Source organism: Haliotis rubra, unplaced genomic scaffold (assembly GCF_003918875.1).
Source record: "Haliotis rubra isolate DU_JTF1 unplaced genomic scaffold, ASM391887v1 Scf189, whole genome shotgun sequence".
In the NCBI taxonomy this organism is placed as follows: domain Eukaryota; kingdom Metazoa; phylum Mollusca; class Gastropoda; order Lepetellida; family Haliotidae; genus Haliotis; species Haliotis rubra.
The window spans coordinates 621,798-643,405 of NW_025765880.1; the positions used below are offsets into that span (position 1 = coordinate 621,798).

Sequence of the window (21,608 nt, forward strand, 5' to 3'; positions counted from 1 at the left end):
ACTTGATTATTTTCTCACTAACACCGAAGTAGCGAATGAAGTGACCTATTGTTTGTTTGTACCATAAACCCACAGGTTTTTCTGGTGACTTGAATTTACGTGTGTTTGTAACGAGTACTAAAGGAAGGGCAAAAAGTGCTGAACTTTTCCTCAAACACACTTCAATGACGATGGGTGTCTTCTTGATATCTTGTTCTCCTTTTAGGTGACATGTCACACAACTACACCCTAATCACAATATTTAATCATGATTGAATTTTAATAATGTTTGCACAGTAAACTGATCAACATGTATTTATGATATTGAATATCTGCTTGATTTTACGGAATATGGCAAGGCTAATCCAAGTACATTGTATGTACCTTGTGCGTGTGCGATCTTTTAATTAGCATGATTATATCCTCCAATTGTCCATGGGGTAGTGGAAATAGAGAATGGATGGGAGGTATCTGTTCAAGGCGTTAATGCAGTCTCCAGACCTCCAGCGTTGCTTAGAATACTAAATCAATACATTTGAAAACAAGCATACCTCAAAGAACTCTAGTATAACAATACTGTGCGTAAGTACCTGGGAGTAATGCAGCTTTAAGCAGGGTTCGATCACAAGTAGTTTTACAGATATTCTGTTATTGATTGAATCCAGGAATCAGGGATCAAGAACTGCATTGTATAATGTACGGATTCGAAACATGTCGCAAATTGTAATGTTGTCGTCAGTTAATACCCAATAAACCAGAACAGAGTAACAATATACTGCATAATCCAGACTATCATACTTCAATGTGACAACAGCTGTAGCCCCTTTCTCCCACTCACATTTGTCTAAAGAACTGACAATGGGTTGAAGCGAAGTGAATAACCTGGACCCCTATTCTCGAAACGTTCGTAGCCCTAAGAATTCTTAACTTTGATCGTAGCCAATGTGTTAAGAATGGGCTTGATCCCGTCAGTCGCCTCTTACGACAAGCATGGGTTACTGAAGATCAATTCTAAACCAGATCTTCATGGGTTTGTACGATTCATCATTTCAGAGGTATGTGAGTGGTGTGTATAAGTATTGGTGGTAGGATACTAATAACCTTGCTGGTCAGTGTGTAATATCTTTTACAATCTATTAATGATTGCCGGTATAAAATAATCAAGAATAATAAGTCGTAATACTTCACATTGTAAACACTTAAACATTGCACACCATAATAGCATAATGTCACCAACAAACCTTCCATTGTGATGTCATATTATTATCCATCAGCTTTAAGGGTTTCACGGTATGTTAGTGCAGTGCAGCTGGAGCGTGAAGTGACACAAATATAAACAATATTGACACTTATCAATTCATATCTCCTTCTGACATCAGCTGAATTGTTGTTTCTGCCAGACTGTCAATAAACGGAATGTGTGTGACAGTCCAACAGAATCTTCGGCATATTTGATACTTTGTAAACATGGAGCTGAAAGTATCGAATATTTTGCTGATCTAAATACAAAGTACAAACTTTTGTTTAATTGTAATGATCTATCATGCATACAATGCCAACAAAACGTATATATGATTTTCAAATGATATAGCTGAATTCGAAACAAATTACCTTTAATTTGTGAAGTTGTACGCATATGTTTATAATTAAATGCACTTTCTATTCAAATTGATCTTTGACCTAACCAAAATATTTTTGCGATGAGCATAATTATATATATTATTTTGTCCACAATTATATATCATGACCTGAGCATTCCAAAACTACTATTTTGATGAAAATTGGTCAATCCAAACCAGAGTTATTGAAATAAACCATCCAGTTATTGGTTAAAATATTACCAAAGCTGAAAAGACATGTTGCAGCTTAAAAGGGCCCCTACACGGTAGTCACGCACGGAAGCTGATGACAACTGATGACAAATCATTCCTATTGGGAAACATCACATCCCATACGGTGGCCAAACCTGCACCACATCTTCACCATTTTGGGGTCTGGCTTCCTGACCATACAAGTATTATACTCCACCAAAATAATTCAACCAGCTGATTTACAACTCGTGATGAATATAAGTGAACAAATCAAAGGAAATGCATGTTATTATGCTTATGAATATCGAACTGATTTGATTGTTTCTTGAATTCCGTTAAACAGGTTGTAGTTTCTGTTCTTAAACACTTGAGTTTACGTAGTTGCCTGTAGCAATGCTGCATACTGTGATCAGTTTCTATGGTAGTTTGTTGTAGTTTCTGTTCTTAAACACTTGAGTTTACGTAGTTGCCTGTAGCAATGCTGCATACTGTGATCAGTTTCTATGGTAGTTACATGTTACATGTTACATGTTACAGACGGAGGTGCGTGGAATCAGTTCGTTCGTGTCCGGATTGGTGTTTGCCGCGTACGCTCTCGGACAAGTAATCTTTGCTCCACTTATTGGTAAATATGTAAGTACTGTTGCATTGTCAGTTTGTCAAGTAAGTTTTCTTAAGGTCTTAATGTATGCACGTGAATTTACTATTGTATTAACCGGGGTAACAGTAAGTTTGTATCTCAGTACCAATAAATTATTTGAAGCATTTACATTATATATTTGCACGTTCTATACTTTTCTTCTTATTTTAACGGTTTCTAACAGATCCCAACTATTGGATCCAGATTCGTTTACCTAGCCGGAGTATTTTTCGCTGGCGGGTGTACGTTACTGTTTGGGTAAGTTCACAAACACAACTGTCTGTTTACAGGGGTGGGCGGTGGGGTAGCCAAGTGGTTAAAGCGTTCGCTCGTCACGCCGAATACCCGGGTTCGATTCCCCACATGGATACAGTACATGTATGAGAAGCCCATTTCTGGTGACCCCCGCCATGATATTGTTTGAATATTGCTAAAAGCAGCGTAAAAATAAACTCATTCACTCACTATAAAACATTGTTGTGTCGAGCTTTGGTGTGTCGAACGAACGATTGTCTCGGAGTAAAGGCTTGGTTCCAACGTACGCTTTCTGTATTCATAGTTATCCGGTTGTGTCGAACCTCGACATTCAGCATGTCGACAAAATCAAAATAACTTGTTCACAACGCGTTATCGGTTAGGTAAGGGTAAGCGAAAGTAATTTATTACTGCGAAATTGAGTGAGTTTAGTTTTACGCCGTACTCAGCAATATTCCAGCTATATGGTGGCGGTCTGTAAATAATCGAGTTTGGACCATACAATCCAGTGATCAACAGCATGAGCATCGATCTACGCAATTGGGAACCGATGACATGTGTCAACCCTGTCAGCGAGCCTGACCACCCGATACCGTTAGTCGCCTCTTACGACAAGCATGGGTTACTGAAGATCAATTCTAACCTGGATCATCACGGGTTGGATAACTCGAAGTAGGTCCTTCGAGACAAGGGTGTTGATTGTATACTGTCTACCTAACAACACGCGGATCAGGACTTGCGGAGGGGGTACATTGGTGCACACTCCGATTTCTGAAGCACACAAATCCATTGGTGTTATATATTAAAATACTGAAACATCAAAGAATTTATAACCAAAATGAAACACCTTATTGCCGACTGTTTAACATTTGTTTGTGTATTAGGTATCTCGAATACTTCGAAATTGCAATATTCACTCACTCACTACTTTTCGTGAACAGCTGTCATCATCTCTGTTTTCTCTGATCCAATCGTATCTTCACTATTTTGCCTTGCATGTACTATGTTACTTTCTGGTGATGACCTTAACCCTGTGTTACAGTATACTGGAGTACATCCCAGTAGCCGACGGCCAGACCGTGTTCGTGGTGTACTGCTTCCTAATGCAGATCGTCCTGTCTGTAGGAGTCACTGCTCAACAAACTGCCACATTTGCTATGGCCTCCAAAGCGTTTGCGTCAAACTTTACAACCGTGTTTGTAAGTATGTCATCATAGGCAGTTAAACGTTAAGGTTTTATTTCAGTCAATAAGCTTTCTTATGCAACATTTGTTATTATCTAATATGTACATGAGCATTAATTAAGCACCGCCTGAATCGATGGGCAATTATTATATTTTGGTCCAAATGGGCGACCATTCCCTAGCATACTGGATTGCGCATGTAAAATGACCCATGCAGAACAGCGACTTCAATAGACGTTTGGAGTCCGACTCTCTACCACCGAGAAGGAGGCTATAGGCGGATGGACTGACGGAATATCGTCCGATCAGACACCCCTTCCTCGCAAATGACACCGGCAGGAACGTCTTTCTATGAGCAAGCTCCGAGAAGGTGCCCATTGGTCTGATGGAAGTCTCTTCTTTAACATGTTACCGAAGGCCGTTGTGGCGTATGGAGGCGTCGTAACGAGGTTTATCACCAGGGCGCCGTGTACAAAACAACCTTAGCGCTACGACAGTCGTAAGTCCATGTTAAGGTATGGGAGTTGCGATAACCATAACCCTAAGATCGCTTTATACAACGGCACCCAGGAGATGGTCCATACATCTCAACCCTTTGTTGGGGGTGAGTGATGGCGAATACACGTAGATCTCATACAGTACTTTGGACCCTCAGTGGACAACGTTATCGACAGGAAGTATGGGATACTACAGTCACGCCACATTTTGATAACCAATTCCCTGCCAGTCGTCCGATATTCATGACAACGCCGTCATCGCCCATTGCAAAACAACGCAATCGAAACATTACCGTGGCCAGCAAGGCGCCCTGACAAGTACCCCGTCGGACGTTACTTGAGAACCGCCATGGTGGACTCATGGTGATCACACTCTCTGGCTTTGTTAATGTCACTTTTGTTTTGCTTTCAGTTTGCAAGTAAATTATTATCAAATTTCAATTTCAGCTAATTTTATGTTTTAGTAAGAGCCAAATTTGTAACAGTTACGATTTTAATACGCGGATTTCGGTTTCAATTATATACTGTAACAACAATATGTGTTTCCGTACTTGTAAACAGTATGTGTGTTGCTTAATTAATGCTCATATGTGTCGAACATGTTTTGTATAGTGTATGATGTTTTCACCTCCACATATAGCGGAGGCGTGTGGTTCTGTCACAAATCAGTTGAATTTGAACAACATTGATCACGGAGAGTCCTGGAATGGGGGGACAGTGTTTGGCAGCTTGACTCCTGAGAGTTTCTAGGACTTCAGTCCTGCCCCACAACGAAGCACATGTGATACATGTGGTCTCACCTTAGGCAAATGAGTTTGTTAAAATTGCCTCTGTTCACCCAGCAGAAAAATGGGTACCCGGTGGGATAAGCCATGGGACTAATAACCTAGCGCCTCACTAGCAGGTTGGGCTATCCGGGGTAATAATAGTGAAATTGTTAGCACTAGGAGCATCCACGTAGTAAATGGAGTTTAGCGCATTATAAATGCACTTATAATTAAATGCACGTTTTATTATATGCGTGTACTGCGGCCGAGAGAAAACATGGTTCAGTTGAGTTCATGAGGCAGATTTCAGCTAAATCAAACATATGTCTGAGTACCATATACGTGTATTTACGCTAACAGTCCAGTCAATGTTTCAGGGATTGACAGAGGTGTTTGTGGGGCTAGGGATGACGGTTGGACCTGCAATAGGCGGATTTCTGTACACGGTGAGACTTTTATGGAGTTGTGGATGTCGATATTTGAAGTTTGGAAAAAAGACTAACGCCAAATTTTTTCTCAGGTGTTAAGTAGGGAGTTAGACGTCAACGAAATTGAATTGATTCTGTACCCGCATGTAAACAGTCTAATATAGAGTTAATGTCTGGGACGTGTCCTGCAGTATTCCGAATCAAACCTGCATTAGTGATTGTAAGCTATAACATAGCTTAAATCGTAATGCTCAATACAAATAACAGAGAGGCCTTAACCCTCTCTTAACCCTGATTCTTTCATAACGATAACCCTCTGTTAATCCTGACCCTCTCTTAACCCTAACCTCTCTTACTCCTGACCCTCCCATAAGATCAGGAGTAGAATAGGTCTTCAGCAACCCATGCTTGCTACAAAAGGCGACTATGCTTGTCGTAAGAGGCGCCTAACGGGTGCGGGTGGTCAGGCTCGCTGACTTGGTTGACACATGTCATCGGTTCCCAAATGCGCAGATCGATGCTAATGCTGTTTATCACTGGATTGTCTGGTCCAGACTCGATTATTTACAGACCACCGCCATATAGCTGGAATATTGCTGAGTGCGGCGTGAAACTAAACTCACTCACTCACTAATCCTGACTTTAAATTTGACACGTCTATTATAGTCTGTTTGCAGTGAAAACGTACCGATGAATTTCACTTTAAACGAAAATGTAAATCAAATAAAGTGAAATTAGAAGTACGAATCCTCATGACTTTACCTTGCCAATTGAACATTTAAATCTCAGAATTTTATTCAACTTAGGATAAAAGTTGTTTAACAAACGATCATAGTTTCAAATCGCTATTGTTGGTTTGTATTACAAGGGGGTATGCACATTAAATGGAATACCGAGAAGTAGGGTTGGTCTAAGTCGCTCACCGTGGTACCGCACGTGCATTTGTATCACTGTTCCAATTACTGCGTTTACTTCCTTGTAATACAAACCAATAATAGCGATTTGAATCTATGATCGTCTAAGTTGAATAAAATTCTGAAATTTATGTTTAATTGGCAAGGTAAAATTATGAGGTTTCGCAATCTTAATTTCACTTTATTTGATTTACATTTTTGTTTAAAGTGAAATTCATCGGTACGTTTTCACTGCAAACAGACTATAGATCGACTTGAGATCTGACAGGTTTACGTTAGACACAACCTGAGTTGTAACATCTTTACTTTAGATCCTCTCCAAGGGGGGACTCGTTAGGTCTTGTGAATTACCTACCCCATCTTCCCTTAGAACATGAATAGACATAATTATAGTTTCAATCATGTATATATTTTTACCACTGCCTTGAAACGGTTCTGTCTTACTTTCAAGTTCACCGCGTGAGTGTGCCATATGAGTGAGTGAGTTTAGTTTTATGCCACTTTTAGCAATATTCAAGCAATATCACGGCGGTGGACACCAGAAATGGGCTTCACACATGGTACCCATGTGGGAAATCGAACCTGGGTCTTCGGCGTGACGAGCGAACGCTTTAACCACTTGGCTACCCCACCGCTCCTAGTGTGTGTCATCAGGACACATAGTGTTTCATCATATCAGCCGATACGATGTGTACAATGTAGTCCTGTCTGGAAGCAGTGATTATATACGTCACTGATGTCGGATGTATTGTACAAATATGCGATGGTGCCACGTCATGTGCCGGGTCACGTGGAGGCGTTATCGGGTTGTTATCACTGTGTTCAACTGACCTGTAACAGTCGTGCCGGTATTGTCCGATTAGAGTGCAAAATGATACCTTACTGACTGCGATCGCTTGAGGCGGCGAGGTGGCCTTTTGAAAGTTTTTTTTTCAATTGCCAAACTACCGATCCTGGGAAAATACTGGCCCAGGCGTCTAGGCACCGCAAGTAGCTGTGCAGAGTTGCTTCCCTTGGGCACAATACAAACTTAGAATTGTGTGTTCGAATTCCGGTTCGACGAGATTATGTTTCTAGGTTGATCAGCACCTTCGTGGTAAAGTGAGACCCGCATCGCCTTTTTCCCATATCAGTATCACACGCCGTTATATAACTGGAATACTGTTCAAGGAGACATTTAAACAAATTCACTTTGATTTGATGATCGACATTAGGATAGACGTTTGAGATTCGACCTTAACACCACAGGGACTACACGTTTCTCTGGACTGTGGTACATTCTCTGAATCATACTGTACAGTAATGTTACAGTCTAAATGGAGCAAGATTTTCCACACCTTTCTGGCGCTTCTCTTTACTGTAAATGTTCGTTTCTATTAAAATGTTATATTTTTCAGAGAATTATCGTTAGGCGCAAATATTTTGTAGGTGTGTTATTAGTGTCAACCTCGCCGTGATGCTGCTGGAATATTTCTAAAAGCGGCGTAAAACCATTCTCACTCATTCACTATTTGTGTGCACATTAGTGTATCTTGTAATGTATCATATAATGAAGGTTCACGAGTGGTAACTGCTCAGCTGGGTTTAAATTATCTGGGAAAGCAGTTTAGCTGGAGCTCAATGCCCACTGACTCACATTTACTGAAGCCATTTGAAGTGAACCATTCTAATGCGTCCTAAATCACGCTAAACACAGGGAGCGATTGCATCTGATTCAGATGCAACACTCGACTTACGGGAAAGGTTTTTTGTTTGTTTCTAAGATAATGGATGGGAAGTTTTACAGATGAATGGGTGGATTGGTGAATGGGTTTCATTGGGCTTCATATGGCGTTTGCCTGATAAAAACAACACAAAACCCAAATGGTAACGCATCAAATCGCGTTATAAAAATGCATTAAAATTCTTTAAAATATCACTAAAAGCAGCATCAAGAACTAGGGACAAACGATAGTACATACATTGTCCTGGATCGCTTTCCTACAGTTCAAGCTTCTATTCAGTGTAGGGGCGGTCGGGTAGCCTAGTGGTTGAAGCGTTCGCTCGTTACGCCGAAGATCCGGGTTCGATTCCCCATATGGGTACAATGTGTGAAGCCCATTGCTGGTGTCCCCCGTCGTAATATTGCTGGAATATTGCAGAAGGCGGCGTAAAACTATACTCAATCACACTTTATTCAGTTCAGAACTGTGACCATAATGATCTCTGTATGTTGCAGTTGGGTGGCTTTCACCTGCCGTTCGTGGTTGTTGGGTGTCTGATTGTCCTTAGTCTTCCCTTCAACTACTTCCTCATTCCAGCTGTGCGGGGTACGATGTTTGTTGATAGTAATTCAACGACAGTGTGCTAGATACATTAGTAGTACCATAACATACAGAATATTGCTTGGATGTCTGAAAACGCTGCCAAAACATCAAAATGGGGCTCTGTAAATTCATAAAAATAGTATTATATTAATACGTTTATATTATCATGATATTATTATATCAATATCTTATGTATAAGAATATATATAAAAATTATATCATAATATATGTTTAACAGTTCCGAATATTTGATTAGGAACCGACGTCTCAAATGATAGAAAGTTCTCGTAGGACGGTATGAAGATTTCCAGAATTAACTAGTAGTACCATGTTTTGACAATGTTATTCAGTCAGTCCGATTGCAGAATACTTTCTCAGCTATTTTCCACGTATAACCATTTGATGTAATACTATGATGCACAACACGTGTACCTACTTTGTAGATACCCCGCGCTTTGTGTCCACCAATGACGAACGGGCACTTGCTAAACCAAAAGGAATCTCGGCCACCCGAACAATACTGAAAGACCCAACGGCGCTGGTCACTCTGCTGTCAGTGATGCTGGGGGCAGGGGTGTGGGCAGTGTTGGACCCCATACTGGAACCACGACTCACAGACGTAAGTTGTTATCACTGAAATGATCGAAGGCCCTGCCATATTAGTGGCACACAATACCTTCATAAGTTCTACTTCGTTGAAACGTGATGCCATGCACAAGCTATGTTATTATGATAGAGACTGTGAGAGTGTTTGTTCCCCGAAGACTGAGTTTGTTTCTTTTCATTGCTGCAATTTGTAGATAAACCGCTGTGCGCCTCCGCCATTGTACTTCCTTTTTATTATGAAACGGAACTTAAAATTCAATTCATTTACAATTCTTTATTATATGATAAAAACAGCTCTTTATTAAGTACCTTTTACCAATAGTCCAGGAACACGAGAAGTGGGTTTCATTGTACCCAAGTGAGGAACGAGCCCGAACCTTAAATGGTTTAACCACTAGGTTCCCTAACCATCCGGCCGCCTCCGTGGTGTAGAGGTTAGAGCGCCCGGAGAGCGGAAGGTCGCGGGTTCGATCCCTGACCGCGTCATACCAAAAGACGATAAAATATGGTACTTGTTGGTCCCTGCCTGGCGCTCAGCATTAATGGGTACAACAAGGACAGGTCGGCTCGGAGTCAGTATAATGTGTCTGAGTTGGGTATTCATGCTTCCCTGCGGCATGGTATCTCAGTGGGCTAGCACTATAAAACCAGCTTAAGTCTGGGTTAGTACAAGCAGCCGCACATACATATACACACGCATGCACGTCGTCATATGAGCGAAATATTCTCAAGCACGACGTTAAACCCAATTTTACCTCACCTCACCTCCCTAACCATCCCTCTTCTTGTGTATTTCAGTAAGTGCATGAATCAGCAACAATGTATTAAGGCGTGTTTGAAGTTATTGAGACTCAATGTGATCACCATGTTTTTGCGTTGTAGTTCGGCTTAACTCCAGAAATGAGCGGCGTGATCTTCCTCATCCTCTCTGCTTCCTACGCCCTGGGTTCTCCAATCAGCAGCTGGGTTGCAGACAGGCTGGTCAGTTCTAACACCACCATGATGGCAATTTCAGGAGTTAATGTGAACCTTCAAACGGGACAGAAGTTCTGTTCCAAACCAGAGGAACATCAATGAGACTTCACAAACCGACATTTTATGATTCCAAGAGATATATTGCTTAAATATGATGAGTTCAAAGCGTGGAGAGATGTGGATGAGCGTAAGAGACCCGTTTCAAGTTGTAAAGAAACATTTTGTGTTGCTTTGCTTCCCGAATATGTTGCTATAATTAATATTAATATCTTCACCACGTCCAGTCTGTTCACTTTCCTTCTGATGATGGCCAGTACTGACTGGGCTCCGTCTATATTTGCAGCCGGACAACCGGATCCTGATGATACCCGGCTTCATGGTGTGTGCAATATCTCACTTACTGCTCGGCGGTTCTCCCCTTCTTGGCTTTGATCCAGATTACAGGTGAGTGAGTGAGTGAGTCACAGAAACGTATTGGACCATGTTGAGACCATATAAGTATTAAAACCACGACCAGTATGTTTGCTTACTCCATGCTTATGTATGTAATAATGTATTACCTGTACTGATTATGTTTTATCAACAGAGAGATCTGGTTGACGATCTTGTCACTGATAACTCTTGGATTTGCCATCAGCATGGCCGTCATTCCATCCTACGAGATAGTGCTGGACGTCGCAACGTAAGTCATGCTTACTCTACTGTGTTGTATGGGCACATGTTGTACACGGATACCAAACTCTACTGTGTTGTATGGGCACATGTTGTACACGGATACCAAACTCTACTGTGTTGTATGGGCACATGTTGTACACGGATACCAAATGTATTTAAACAACAATCTGTGGCATGCCATGCAGGACTAAACGCTATATGAAATTCTAAATTAATATCGAGTATCTTAGCTATTTTCGACAAAAAATAAATAAAGTAACATTTGTATAATTATGCCAGTACTTATCTCTGTCTGTCTTTCATCACATGTAATTGCGTAAGTAACATTCTGTATAATGTGCTCTTGTATCACCGTAGGTGGTTTCAATAATAATTGACTTTACAAAATCAAGCACTCTCACGTCAATTGGCACAGAAGGGGGGTTGGGGAGTGGGGGTTTGGTGGTGGAAAGGTGTGTGGGAGGGAGGGGGAGCGTGTGTACGGTGGGTGGTGAGTGAAGGTACTTAGCGTTACGCTCATACATTAATCAAGCTGTAGGGTGGTGACGGGTGTGGGGGGAGGGAGGGGTAGGGTGTGTACGGTGGGTGGTGAGTGAAGGTACTTAGCGTTACGCTCATACATTAATCAAGCTGTAGGGTGGTGACGGGTGTGGGAGGGAGGAGGGGGAGTGTGTGTGTGCGGTGGGTGGTGAGTGAAGGTACTTAGCGTTACGCTCATACATTAATCAAGCTGTAGGGTGGTGACGGGTGTGGGGGGGGAGGGAGTGTGTGTGCGGTGGGTGGTGAGTGAAGGTACTTAGCGTTACGCTCATACATTAATCAAGCTGTAGGGTGGTGACGGGTGTGGGAGGGAGGGAGGGAGTGTGTGTGCGGTGGGTGGTGAGTGAAGGTACTTAGCGTTACGCTCATACATTAATCAAGCTGTAGGGTGGTGACGGGTGTGGGAGGGAGGGAGGGGGTGTGTGTGCGGTGGGTGGTGAGTGAAGGTACTTAGCGTTACGCTCATACATTAATCAAGCTGTAGGGTGGTGACGGGTGTGGGAGGGAGGGAGGGGGAGTGTGTGTGCGGTGGGTGGTGAGTGAAGGTACTTAGCGTTACGCTCATACATTAATCAAGCTGTAGGGTGGTGACGGGTAGGGAGGGAGGGAGGGGGAGTGTGTGTGTGCGGTGGGTGGTGAGTGAAGGTACTTAGCGTTACGCTCATACATTAATCAAGCTGTAGGGTGGTGACGGGTGTGGGAGGGAGGGAGGGGAATGTGTGTGTGCGGTGGGTGGTGAGTGAAGGTACTTAGCGTTACGCTCATACATTAATCAAGCTGTAGGGTGGTGACGGGTGGGAGGGAGGGAGGGAGGTGTGTGTGCGGTGGGTGGTGAGTGAAGGTACTTAGCGTTACGCTCATACATTAATCAAGCTGTAGGGTGGTGACGGGTGTGGGGGGGGAGGGGGGAGTGTGTGTGCGGTGGGTGGTGAGTGAAGGTACTTAGCGTTACGCTCATACATTAATCAAGCTGTAGGGTGGTGACGGGTGTGGGAGGGAGGGGGAGTGTGTACGGTGGGTGGTGATTGAAGGTACTTAGCGTTACGCTCATACATTAATCAAGCTGTAGGGTGGTGACGGGTGTCGGGGGGGGAGGGGGAGTGTGTGTGCGGTGGGTGGTGAGTGAAGGTACTTAGCGTTACGCTCATACATTAATCAAGCTGTAGGGTGGTGACGGGTGTGGGAGGGAGGGGGGAGTGTGTGTGTGCGGTGGGTGGTGAGTGAAGGTACTTAGCGTTACGCTCATACATTAATCAAGCTGTAGGGTGGTGACGGGTTTCGGAGGGAGGGGGGGAGTGTGTGTGTGCGGTGGGTGGTGAGTGAAGGTACTTAGCGTTACGCTCATACATTAATCAAGCTGTAGGGTGGTGACGGGTAGGGAGGGAGGGAGGGAGTGTGTGTGCGGTGGGTGGTGAGTGAAGGTACTTAGCGTTACGCTCATACATTAATCAAGCTGTAGGGTGGTGACGGGTAGGGAGGAGGGAGGGAGGGGTGTGTGTGTGCGGTGGGTGGTGAGTGAAGGTGCTTAGCGTTACGCTCATACATTAATCAAGCTGTAGGGTGGTGGTGAGGGAGGTCGGGAGGGGGAGTGTGTGTGTGCGGTGGGTGGTGAGTGAAGGTACTTAGCGTTACGCTCATACATTAATCAAGCTGTAGGGTGGTGACGGGTGTGGGAGTGAGGGGGGAATGTGTGTGTGCGGTGGGTGGTAAGTGAAGGTACTTATCGTTACGCTCATACATTAATCAAGCTGTAGGGTGGTGACGGGTGTGGGAGGAAGGGAGGGGGAGCGTGTGTGCGGTGGGTGGTGAGTGAAGGTACTTAATTAGCGTTACGCTCATACATTAATCAAGCTGTAGGGTGGTGACGGGTAGGGAGAGGAGGGAGGGAGTGTGTGTGCGGTGGGTGGTGAGTGAAGGTACTTATCGTTACGCTCATACATTAATCAAGCTGTAGGGTGGTGACGGGTGTCGAAGGGGGAGGGGGTGTGTGTGCGGTGGGTGGTAAGTGAAGGTACTTAGCGTTGCGCTCATACATTAATCAAAGCTGTAGGGTGGTGACGGGTGTCGGAAGGAGGGGTGTGTGTGTGCGGTGGGTGGTGAGTGAAGGTGCTTAGTTACGTCGCAAGCTCATACATTAATCAAGCTGTAGGGTGGTGACGGGTGTCGGGTGGGGAGGGGTGTGTGTGTGCGGTGGGTGGTAAGTGAAGGTACTTATCGTTACGCTCATACATTAATCAAGCTGTAGGGTGTGAGGTGTGGTGACGGGTGTGCGGGGGGGAGGAGGATCGTGTGTGCGGTGGGTGGTGAGTGAAGGTGCTGGCGTTACGCTCATACATTAATCAAGCTGTAGGGTGGTGACGGGTGTGGGAGGGAGGGGGGTGTGTGTGTGCGGTGGGTGGTGAGTGAAGGTACTTATCGTTACGCTCATACATTAATCAAGCTGTAGGGTGGTGGTGACGGGTGTGAGGGAGAGTGTGTGTGTGCGGTGGGTGGTGAGTGAAGGTACTTATCGTTACGCTCATACATTGAATCAAGCTGTAGGGTGGTGACGGGTGTCGGGGGGGAGGGGTGTGTGTGTGCGGTGGGTGGTGAGTGAAGGTACTTATCGTTACGCTCATACATTAATCAAGCTGTAGGGTGGTGACGGGTGTGGGAGGGAGGGGGGTGTGTGTGTGCGGTGGGTGGTAAGTGAAGGTACTTATCGTTACGCTCATACATTAATCAAGCTGTAGGGTGGTGACGGGTGTGGGAGTGAGGGGGGAATGTGTGTGTGCGGTGGGTGGTAGAGTGAAGGTACTTATCGTTACGCTCATACATTAATCAAGCTGTAGGGTGGTGACGGGTGTGGGGGGAGTGTGTATGCGGTGGGTGGTGATTGAAGGTACTTAGCGTTACGCTCATACATTAATCAAGCTGTAGGGTGGTGACGGGTGTGGGGGAGGGAGGGAGATGTGTGTGCGGTGGGTGGTGGTGAAGGTACTTATCGTTACGCTCATACATTAATCAAGCTGTAGGGTGGTGACGGGTGAAGGGGAGGGGGAGTGTGTGTGTGCGGTGGGTGGTGAGTGAAGGTACTTATCGTTACGCTCATACATTAATCAAGCTGTAGGGTGGTGACGGGTGTGGGTGGGGGGGAGGGGTGTGTGTGTGCGGTGGGTGGTGAGTGAAGGTACTTATCGTTACGCTCATACATTAATCAAGCTGTAGGGTGGTGACGGGTGTGGGAGGGAGGGGAATGTGTGTGTGCGGTGGGTGGTGAGTGAAGGTGCTTATCGTTGCGCTCATACATTAATCAAGCTGTAGGGTGGTGACGGGTGTGGGAGGAGGTGAGGGCGTGTGTGCGGCGGTGGTGAGTGAAGGTACTTAGCGTTACGCTCATACATTAATCAAGCTGTAGGGTGGTGAGGAGGGGAATCGGTGAGGGGGGAGGGGAATGTGTGTGTGCGGTGGGTGGTGAGTGAAGGTACTTATCGTTACGCTCATACATTAATCAAGCTGTAGGGTGGTGACGGGTGTAGGGGAGGTGAGGGAGGGGTGTGTGTGTGTGCGGTGGGTGGTGAGTGAAGGTACTTAGCGTTACGCTCATACATTAATCAAGCTGTAGGGTGGTGACGGGTGTGGGAGGGAGGGAGGTGTGTGTGCGGTGGGTGGTGAGTGAAGTACTTACTTATCGTTACGCTCATACATTGTAATCAAGCTGTAGGGTGGGTGACGGGTGTGGGAGGGAGGGAGGGTGTGTGTGTGCGGTGGGTGGTGAGTGAAGGTACTTATGGCGTTACGCTCATACATTAATCAAGCTGTAGGGTGGTGACGGGTGTGGGAGGGAGGGAGGGAGTGTGTGTGCGGTGGGTGGTGAGTGAAGGTACTTAGCGTTACGCTCATACATTAATCAAGCTGTAGGGTGGTGACGGGTGTGGGAGGGAGGGAGGGGGAGTGTGTGTGTGCGGTGGGTGGTGAGTGAAGGTACTTATCGTTACGCTCATACATTAATCAAGCTGTAGGGTGGTGACGGGTGTGGGAGGGGGAGAGTGTGTGTGCGGTGGGTGGTGAGTGAAGGTACTTATCGTTACGCTCATACATTAATCAAGCTGTAGGGTGGTGACGGGTGTGGGAGGGAGGGAGGGGAGTGTGTGTGTGCGGTGGGTGGTAAGTGAAGGTACTTATCGTTACGCTCATACATTAATCAAGCTGTAGGGTGGTGACGGGTGTCGGAGGGGGGGGAGTGTGTGTGCGGTGGGTGGTGAGTGAAGGTACTTAGCGTTACGCTCATACATTAATCAAGCTGTAGGGTGGTGACGGGTGTGGGAGGTGAGGGAGGGGAGTGTGTGCGGTGGGTGGTGAGTGAAGGTACTTATGCGTTACGCTCATACATTAATCAAGCTGTAGAGGTGGTGACGGGTGTCGGAGGGAGGGGGAGTGTGTGTGTGCGGTGGGTGGTAAGTGAAGGTACTTAGCGTTACGCTCATACATTAATCAAGCTGTAGGGTGGTGACGGGTGTGGGAGGGAGGGGGGAGGGTGTGTGTGTGCGGTGGGTGGTGAGTGAAGGTACTTATCGTTACGCTCATACATTAATCAAGCTGTAGGGTGGTGACGGGTAGGGAGGGAGGGGGAGTGTGTGCGGTGGGTGGTGAGTGAAGGTGCTTAATCAGCGTTACGCTCATACATTAATCAAGCTGTAGGGTGGTGACGGGTGTATCAAGGGAGTGGGACGGGTTTAGGGGTGTGTGTGTGCGGTGGGTGGTGAGTGAAGGTACTTAATTGGCGTTACGCTCATACATTAATCAAGCTGTAGGGTGGTGACGGGTGTGGGGAGGGAGAGAGTGTGTGTGTGCGGTGGGTGGTGATTGAAGGTACTTATGGCGTTACGCTCATACATTAATCAAGCTGTAGGGTGGTGACGGGTGTGGGAGGAGGGAGGGAGTGTGTGTGTGCGGTGGGTGGTGAGTGAAGGTGCTAGTGGCGTTACGCTCATACATTAATCAAGCTGTAGGGTGGTGACGGGTGTGGGAGGGAGGGAGTGTGTGTGTGCGGTGGGTGGTGAGGTGAAGAGGTACTTATCGTTACGCTCATACATTAATCAAGCTGTAGGGTGGTGACGGGTAGGGAGGGAGGGAGGAGAGTGTGTGCGGTGGGTGGTGAGTGAAGTACTTACTTGGCGTTACGCTCATACATTAATCAAGCTGTAGAGGTGGTGACGGGTAGGGAGGAAGGGAGGGGGTGTGTGTGCGGTGGGTGGTGAGTGATGAGGTACAATTGGCGTTACGCTCATACATTAATCAAGCTGTAGGGTGGTGACGGGTGTGGGAGGGAGGGGGTGTGTGTGTGCGGTGGGTGGTGAGTGAAGGTACTTAGCGTTACGCTCATACATTAATCAAGCTGTAGGGTGGTGACGGGTGTTGGGAGTGAGGGGGAGTGTGTGTGTGCGGTGGGTGGTGAGTGAAGGTACTTAGCGTTACGCTCATACATTAATCAAGCTGTATGGTGGTGACGGGTGTGGGAGGGAGGGAGGGAGAGTGTGTGTGCGGTGGGTAGTAAGTGAAGGTACTTATCGTTACGCTCATACATTAATCAAGCTGTAGGGTGGTGACGGGTGTCGGAGGGGGAAGGGGAGTGTGTGCGGTGGGTGGTGATTGAAGGTACTTATCGTTACGCTCATACATTAATCAAGCTGTAGGGTGGTGACGGGTGTGGGGAGTGAGGGAATGTGTGTGCGGTGGGTGGTAAGTGAAGGTACTTAGCGTTACGCTCATACATTAATCAAACTGTAGGGTGGTGACGGGTGTGGGAGCGAGGCGGGAGTGTGTGTACGGTGGGTCGTGAGCGAAGGTACTTAACGTTACTCTCATATATTAATCAAGCTGTAGTCATAGCAAACAGATTATTATATTTAGATCTCACCTCCTATAATAACACAGTGAAGTAATATGTCTACTTAAAACATATATGAGCCTTTGATTATAAGAGACTGCTAATTACATACATGGAATAGTTAAAGAACAATGGGTTATAATAGTATTTGTAGTCCATTTATAAGAATGTAATAGCAAAACCTGTCCATCGTGGTATAAATACAGTTTTGCAAGATCTTTGCCGAAATACAACAAATTTCTGGGCTTTACTAAATGAACGCTACTTTCTAAACATCTTTTAAAGTATTAGAATATGCACATTTTTGTGCATTTGGTTTATTCCACGTCTTGTGGCACTGCAAGAGGGAACATGTATTACACAGCGGCATACGTTTTCAGCTGTATCTGAGCAATTAAAACCTAGTCTTTACTCTGAAGGTAGAATATTCTATTTCCCAGCTTCGATTGTAGGAGCGTCCGGTGAAATTAGCATGTTACACTTTGGTATATTTGTTGTACGGAACAACTACCTGAGATAACCCCAGCGGTATAAGCCTCGATACGGGTTGAGATGTTTAGCAGCAAGCAACGGTAGATTTGTAGACATGTCCCTTTCTACAAATTGCATAACAACACACAACCGCTGGCCCTTCGTCTGTAGTGTCCAACCGAGCATAAATATACTTTGACCCGTCAATGTTCTGACCAGTATCCAACAAGTCACCTGTGCTTCTGTGTTACAGGGCCCGTGGTCTGGATGACAACATGGAAACTAAAGGAGCTGTTGCCGGGATCTGGTGCTCTATGTATGCAATGGGGTACGTCTTCATAGGGTTCCAATACAATCATGTTCAAGGAATACTGTTTAGAAATTCGGGGGGATTAAAACGAATGCTAATTAACAATATACCAAGAGGAATTGCATTAAGTGACTGAGGATGTCTATATTAACTTGATGATTGGAATGACTAAATTTGTATTGCTCGTCACCGCTTACTACTCCGTTGAATTGCTTCTTACATAGCCTAAATAGCATTAGGTATTTTAACAGTGTACAAATCAAATATCAAAGAACAACTGAATTACATCCTCCCTCCAAAACGTAAGACAAGATAAAGAAGGAGTGGATATATGAATTACATCAATATTTTTTTAGTGTTAAAAATGAAATAGAATTAATTCGAATGATGACCGTATGCCCGGTATGGGTTCTGGTCAGAGGACTTTCATAATCACGAAATATTTCTCGCAGGACTACTACACGGAGGACAATACAACGTTATGCTTTCATGAGTGAGTTTAGTTTTACGCCGCTTTTAGCAATATTCCAGCAATACCACGGCGGGGGACACCAGAAATGGGCTTCACACATTGTAGCCATGTGGGGAATCGAACCTGGGTCTTCGGCGTGACGAGCGAACGCTTTAACCACTTGGCTACCCCACCGCCCCTGGTGTGTGTCATCAGGACACATAGTGTTTCATCATATCAGCCGATACGATGTGTACAATGTAGTCCTGTCTGGAAGCAGTGATCATATACGTCACTGATGTCGGATGTAGTGTACAAATATGAGATGGTGCCACGTCATGTGCCGGGTCACGTGGAGGCGTTATCGGGTTGTTATCACTGGGTTTAACTGACCCGTAACAGTCGTGCCGGTATTGTCCAATTAGAGCATTGGGGCGGTGGGGTAGTCTAGTGGTTAAAGCGTTCGCTCGTCACGCTGAAGACCCGGGTTCAATTCCCATATGGGTACAATGTGTGAAGCCCATTCCTGGTGTCCCCCGCCGTGATATTGCTGGAATAATGCTTAAAGCGGTGTAGAACTAAACTCACTCACTCACTCTATGGAACATCTCTCAAAGCACCAAGATGTTCCTCAGCGGTTACCAGTGTTACAGTTGACTGATGCTCGTTATACTGACGATTATATATACGAATATATTCTTTATTTCAGAGATTTCATAGGTCCCATATTTGGCGGATGGATGGTGGGTGTTGGTGGTTTCGAATGGACCGTCACGTATACAGGACTGGCGTGTGTTTTAGTTGTGAGTACTTGAAGACAGTTCTGATAACCTCTAATGTCACTGCTCTCATACGCATTTGAAAACACGAAATCAGAAATACTCCCGTGTTGTAAACGTCACGTGCGCTTATCTACAGTCCTGACAGGTCTATGGCGGCGGTATGTGAATAATCGAGTCTGGACTAGACAATCCAGTGATCAACATCATGAGCATCGATCTACGCAATTGGGATACGATGCCATGTGTCAATCAAGTCAGCGAGCCCGATCACCCGATCGTTCAGTCGCCTCATAATAACGACAAGCATGGGTTTCTGAAGACCAATTCTATTCCTAATTCTTTGTCTTTGTTTTTCAGAGTATTTTGCTGATAGTTTCAGCAGTCTATGACACAAAGTGCCGAAAACCCAGTAAAGGTCTCCCAGGCGAGGAACAATCAGCTTGGTTGCTTCAGTATACCCCTGAGGATTACGTGACCTTCACAGATGTGTATTTGAAGATGATGCTACCTCCTTACCAACTTCCATGAAGTGATTACCTGTGTGTGATAGATAAAGTGTGCTTGACATGCCGATCTCAACCGACACCCTACAAACAGTTACTGTGATGAGTGAATTGTTGTGAGTCCGAGCTGTCTGGACAATGATTGATAGATAGCAAGACAGCTGTCACACTGAATGTACATTTCCACTAAATATAGCATCCTACATCTATCAAATCATGTGTACATACTACATTTTCACCGATCCTATGGCTGTTCCAGAGATGAGGGAAATGGTGTGATTATCATGCTTTGGGAGCCTTTTCACAATACCAAGCATTGGTCAGATTTACTGTTACTTGCAGTAAATAACAAAGGATTACCTGCAGATCACCTGCAGGTTACCCGTGGTTTAGCTCGACCCATCATTAACCTGGAAAGTGCTTTTTGTTTACCTGTATGTATGTGGTTACCTGTGGATTCAGCCGTTGCGAGATGAAGACAACGTGTATCAGAAATATCTCCACATGGCTGCGAATTGTTTGCAGGTCTTAATACGGGATATATGCGTTGTACTGTTATAATGCACCAAGGAATGGCTATTTCCTGGTTGTTGGTTTCAGATATCGCCAGGCTTACCGTATCATCTTCATGTAGTCCGATGGATACATGTTTACATTGTGTCGATGGTCCCCGTGCTACTGCTACAAAGCCATCTTGCTCCTGTATTTCAGGAATATGATACAGAGAACTAGCATCCTTGGGTAACTCGGATCAGTTTCTGTGAGACGAGTATAATAATACAGATAAAGTACGCTACTCAAAGAAGATTAAGAACACCGAGTCACTGATATTACTGTACCTACTCTGTTGGGCCATGACAAATTCACGATAGTATTATTAAAGTAGGGTTTTCTAAAATATCTTTTTAAAAGTATTGATTATTCCTCTGTCTAAAGGGAGGCAGACTCTACTTCATTTACCCGTGTGAGACAGATGCCTTGTGCGACATTGAGACGTTATACAAGATAACAAGATAATTATCTAAGTTTATCATGATTGTATTTCTTGATCTACATAATGAGCAAAGCGTTGATGGAATGATCTAGTCATAATTGCTGCAAATTCATCCGCGTGGACTTTCATTTAGTGACATATAATTCATGTTTCGTGTTACAAAGCATGTGAACATGTACAGTGAAATACTGTATATTTTAGTCAAACGCAGGTGAGACTAAAACATATCTGATTGTGGGGGCCATTGGTGCTGAAGTTTATCGAAAAGAGAAATCGTGCACATATAGCAGAATACAATTTGAATTTCTATCTTGTTCATTCCTTAAAAGGCGAACAAGACCGCAATGTAACTCTTTGACTTTCCTAGATAGAAGGCAGAATGATGGTATTATTTCCAAATCATACAGACCATTACACGAGCTCAACATGACAATGCCCCATTCTCTGACTCGTGTACATTTAGTTATGTACAGTGGAAGAATCGACCTGACTCTCCTCGATCTTTCCTTTATGAACGCCCAATGTCTTTGATTATCCTGAAGTAAAAATGTAACAAGACGTTTGTGTTTGTCATATGTCATTATGTTGAGGCTACGAGGCCGGGTGACATTTTTATGGGTATAAAGCATAAATATTCTCCACCTGCCAAAA

General features: G+C 44.8%; 1 protein-coding gene across 2 annotated transcripts in view; it reads left to right on the forward strand.

Annotated features, from left to right (window-relative positions):
- Window positions 1–21,515, forward strand: part of LOC124274222 (MFS-type transporter SLC18B1-like) — a 36,388-nt gene extending 14,873 nt beyond the window's left edge. For both annotated transcript variants that reach the window (XM_046709556.1, XM_046709557.1), the window contains exons 4-15: window positions 2,328–2,423; window positions 2,615–2,688; window positions 3,728–3,884; window positions 5,511–5,579; window positions 8,694–8,784; window positions 9,225–9,400; window positions 10,270–10,368; window positions 10,706–10,806; window positions 10,949–11,044; window positions 18,171–18,245; window positions 19,388–19,481; window positions 19,818–21,515. In XM_046709556.1, the coding sequence (XP_046565512.1) occupies window positions 2,328–2,423; window positions 2,615–2,688; window positions 3,728–3,884; window positions 5,511–5,579; window positions 8,694–8,784; window positions 9,225–9,400; window positions 10,270–10,368; window positions 10,706–10,806; window positions 10,949–11,044; window positions 18,171–18,245; window positions 19,388–19,481; window positions 19,818–19,988 (1,299 nt within the window). In that variant the 3' untranslated portion in view covers window positions 19,989–21,515. The remainder of the gene's footprint in view (window positions 1–2,327; window positions 2,424–2,614; window positions 2,689–3,727; window positions 3,885–5,510; window positions 5,580–8,693; window positions 8,785–9,224; window positions 9,401–10,269; window positions 10,369–10,705; window positions 10,807–10,948; window positions 11,045–18,170; window positions 18,246–19,387; window positions 19,482–19,817) is intronic.
- Window positions 21,516–21,608: the final 93 nt, after the last annotated feature.